General features: G+C 39.8%; 1 protein-coding gene across 11 annotated transcripts in view; it reads left to right on the top strand.

The window, feature by feature from the left end:
• The window catches only part of FKTN (fukutin), a 94,536-nt gene that overhangs the window by 50,883 nt on the left and 39,063 nt on the right, over nucleotides 1-4,590 (top strand). For all 11 annotated transcript variants that reach the window (XM_028493722.2, XM_028493718.1, XM_028493717.2 and 8 more), the window contains one exon: nucleotides 4,223-4,352. In XM_028493722.2, coding sequence (XP_028349523.1) covers nucleotides 4,223-4,352 — 130 coding nt within the window. The remainder of the gene's footprint in view (nucleotides 1-4,222; nucleotides 4,353-4,590) is intronic.

Genomic DNA, 4,590 nt, shown 5'->3' with positions numbered 1-4,590 from the left:
TTTTTTTTTTTTTTTGTGGTATGCAGGCCTCTCACTGTCGTGGCCTCTCCCGCTGCGGAGCACAGGCTCTGGACGCGCAGGCTCAGCGGCCATGGCTCACGGGCCCAGCCGCTCTGCGGCATGTGGGATCCTCCCAGACCGGGGCACGAACCCGTGTCCCCTGCAGCGGCAGGCGGACTCTCAACCACTGCGCCACCAGGGAAGCCCCAGAAGTGCCTCTTTTTGACAAAGTTTCAGAACAGCTGCCTTTCAGGGTGATACCTAATTCACTGGTTGGCATGGTCCCTCTTCAGTAGTTCTCTCTCTGTTTCTGCTCAGTTTAACTCCAAAGCCCTTACAAATCACCAACCAGGATAGAGAAAACCCCAGTGTTTAAGTGAGAGTGTGCCTAAGGAACCCTGAGATGCTTTTAGAGTGACAGGAGGGTATACTAGTCTGGGGTTCTAACGAGGGCCTTGCTTGTAGGTTCTTCCCCTCCTTCTTAATGTGCTAGTTTATCTGTGGCTAAATTAAGACCTTGGCAACACAACTGAGCCTCAAACCAGCAACTGCCCACTCAATTCATTGCACACTCAGTGTATCATATGGCCTCTCCCGATGCTCTTTTTACCCTCCAATTTTTAGTGTCCTTTTTGTTTATATAAACCTCTTTATTTACTTATACCTCAAAGAGATAAAAATGGGGGGGGGGCAAATACTTTCTGTCCAGTGCTTCGAAGCTAAAATGGCAATAAATTATACCTTTTGGGAAATATAACAGGATTCTTAGACTGGCCCAAATCTTTCTTTTGTAATGTGTCTTCAAACATTCAGATCTTTGTCCTGAGAGTGAAGAGGCAACCCTGTTTGGGTGATAATACAATCATTAGAGGACAAAGTTTATAAGGTGCCTGAACTCACAGAAGAAGGATTTTAGATGATCAGGCAAAGCAAAAGAATGCAGTATTGAACTCTGCCCTTCTTAAAAATGTATAACAGTAATTCAAAGGTCTGTTTTCTTATGTCCTTAGCTGGTTTTCCCTGTAACTCAGGACCCTGGGCCCCTTAAGTGTAGCAACAGTAAGTACATCCCATTGAGCAAATGAAGAGTCAGAAAGGGTCATTGCTAATAACATCTTAAAGGCTAATGTATATTCATTTAACTTTATGCCAATTTCAATTTCCTTCTATATTTCAGTTCAACTCCTAAGTTTTTTATGAGTTCTCTACGAAGAGTCAAGTGAAGAATTCCAAAAATAAGGGCACATGCAAAATCTCAGACTCCTAGATTCCCAGTGCAGAAGCAGTAATTTGAAATAAGCTTGGGTCAAACCAACTCGCAAATCTTGAAAAGCCTCCTGGAGAGGTAGTTGGCAAGTGGGACTCCCCCAGGAACACAGACATTGGTGGCAGCCATTTGGGGAGCTTATTCTACCATGAGGACACTGGAGCCGGCAAGTAGCATTTTGGAATCCTCCTCTAACCTATTAGTACTGGAGGCTTATATGCCCAGCAGCCACAGCCAGTCTTGGGACCATAGAGCCAGCTGCCCTGGAACCCAGATCTATCCCCTAGTGGGCCAGTCCCAGCCCCAGGCCCCACTGGCTCCCACTGCCAGTCACCCTGTCAACCAGAGACCTAGCAACCAAGCACAGGGCAAAGCCTGGGAGCCAACTAGGCCAGGGGCCCAGCCCTGCCTACCTGTGCACCCACAAAAATCAGACCTGCCACAACAGAAGGGCCCATGCAGCCCACTTAGGGGACACCCTTAAACATATAGCTCTGGTGACTAGAGGGGACTGTGCTGCCAGACCCCGTAGGACATCTTGTACATAAGGCCAGTTCTCCAAGTTTGGAAACTGTAACTAACCTACCTAATACACAGAAATAAGTACAGAGAGTTAGGCAAAAAGAGGAGACAGAGGAATATGTTCCAAAACAAGGAACAAGGCAAAACCCCAAAAGAAGAACTAAGTGGAGATCAGCAATCTATACAACAGAAAGTTCAAGGTAAGGATCATAAAGATGCTCAAAAAACTTAGGAAAAGAACACAGTAAGAATATTAACAAAGAGTTAGAAGATATAAAGAACAAAACAGAGCTGAAGAATATAATAACTAAATTTTAAAAATACACTAGAAGGAATCAACAGTACATTAGATGTACAGAGGAACAGATAGGTGAACTGGAAGGGAGAGTAGTAGAAATCATGCAGGCTGAACAGAAAAAAGAAAAAAATATTAAAAGATAGTTTAAGAGGCATCCAGGACAACATCAAACATACTGATATTTGCATTATAAAAGTCCCAGAAGGAGAGGAGAGAAAGAAAGGGACAGAAAATTCATTTGAAGAAATAATACCTGGAAATTCCCTAACCTGGGAAAGAAAACAGACGACTATGTCGGAGAAGTAAAGAGAGTCCCAAACAAGATGAATCCAAAGACATCCTCACCAAAACACTTTATACCTAAAATGGCAATAAAAAAGAATAAAAACTTGCCATTTGTAACACCATGGATGGGTATTATGCTAGGTGAAGTAAGTCAGTGGGAGTAAAATAAATACAATGTGATTTCACTTACATGTGGAAGCAAAACAAAAAACAAAGCAAAGGAACCATAAAAATGAAACAGCCTGAGACTCATATATAGAGAACAAACTGGAGATACCTAGGTAAGATGGGAACACAGGTATCAGTAAAATGGGTAAGGGAAATTAAATGTACAAACTTCCAGTTATAAAATAAATAAGTCACTGGGATTGGCTGTGCAGCATAGGGAATACAGTCAATAATATTGTAATAGCTTTGTATGGTGACAGATGGTAACTAGAGTTATCATGGTGATCATTTTGTAATGTATAAAAATATCGAATCACTATGTTGTACACCTGAAACTAATATGATATTGTATGTCAATTACAATTCAATTTAAAAAAAGACTTTGATCTTTTGTTCTGGATACTGGATACTTTTTGTTCTTTTTGTTCTGGAACAAAAAGAATTAAATATAATAAGAATTATAATAAAAGAATATATAATAATATATAATAAAAGAATATATAAATGGTAACTGTTATAAGCTCACTGAACAGTTTATTTTATTTGTCTGTGTCTATACCTAGTACCACACGTAATTTCTTGCTCTTTAAATGTTGAGCTGAAGAGGAGCCCTGGGAGAATAAATACGTTTGTGTTCCTGGGAAAATCAGGGAATGTTTTTCAGAGGGTGGAACTGAGACCTGAAAGATTTTGTTAGTCAAGACAGAGGAAACATGTTGACACAGAGGCTTGAAAAGTTGTGATATATTTGGGGAGTGAAATATGAGAAGGGTGGAGATAAGGCTGGACCAGTACTCTGGCCCTAAACACAGTGTCCTTGTCTGCCATGCCAAGAAGTTTAGATTTTGTCCCGTAGGTAGTGAAGCATCAATAAAGAATTTTTAGTGCTTTCTTCAGTTCCAGAGCACCCTAAAAATGAAGAAAAGCAGAAAAGCAAAAAGACTATAAGTAAATGACAGTAATATTTGTATAGAATTTCAAAATTTGTGAGACATTTTTCTGTCATCAGTTATCTCATTAAATCTTCACAGCAGTCCTGCAAAGTATAATTATTATTCTTTAATTATTGATGAGAAAATTATATCTGAGAGAGGTTTGTTCTTTGATTCTCTCATTCATTCAAGTACTGTTTTAGACATTGGAGAAATAGTGATAAACAAAATGAAGTCACTTTCCTCGTGGAGCTTATATTCTTCTGAGGCGCTATGCCCAGGGTCATAGCTAAAATGAAGTGAGTTTAGACTTGAACACAATCTGATTCAAAAATCCCACATTCTTTGTACTATACTGTTCTGTCCTAAAGACCATTTGCACCAGTGAATGATGAAAACGTCCCTGAAAGCATTGTGCTTCAGCTATGCCTGTAGCTCTCTTAATTAACCTTCTTTTCCCCTAACTACCCAATCTGCTAAATTGTGATGTAGAGGAGGGAGTTGATAAAGGTATAAATCTCATCCTTTGAGAATCCTGGTTATAGTCCTTCCCCTTTGACTTGTCTCTCCTAGAATCCACTCTTACAGTCTTATTTTAATGTGTGACTAACAAGGAATTCTGAAACTTGATTTTTATAATCAAAAAATATATAATATGGGATTAATTTTCAAGTTTAATTTGGATGTCACAGAAATATTTCTGGCAACTTAGAAATGGCTATAATAGCTGACTATTTATTATATCTGTAGCAATACCTTGATGATAACACTGTGGAAGCTATGGCCTTTCGGAAGAGTGCAAAGGAATTGTTGCAACTAGCAGCCAAAACATTAAAGAAGTTGGGAGTACGGTTCTGGCTGAGCAGTGGAACTTGTCTAGGTAAAATTCTTGTTGCTTTACATTTGTCTTTTTGACATTTCATCCTCTGGCTCTAAGGATGACTGCTTGAGATGACAAAACATCAGTGGTATTCGAAGCGTCATATTTATAGAAAGAATAAACATAGTGCATGGAGCAAGGATTTATTGATTTTTTTTTTTTTTTTTTTTTTTTTTTTTTGCGGTTTGCGGGCCTCTCATTGCTGTGGCCTCTCCCGCTGGGGGGCGCGGGCTCCCGC

Source organism: Physeter macrocephalus, chromosome 9, assembly GCF_002837175.3.
Source record: "Physeter macrocephalus isolate SW-GA chromosome 9, ASM283717v5, whole genome shotgun sequence".
NCBI classification, from domain to species: Eukaryota; Metazoa; Chordata; class Mammalia; order Artiodactyla; family Physeteridae; genus Physeter; species Physeter macrocephalus.
This window is presented reverse-complemented; position numbering and strand designations above follow the sequence as displayed.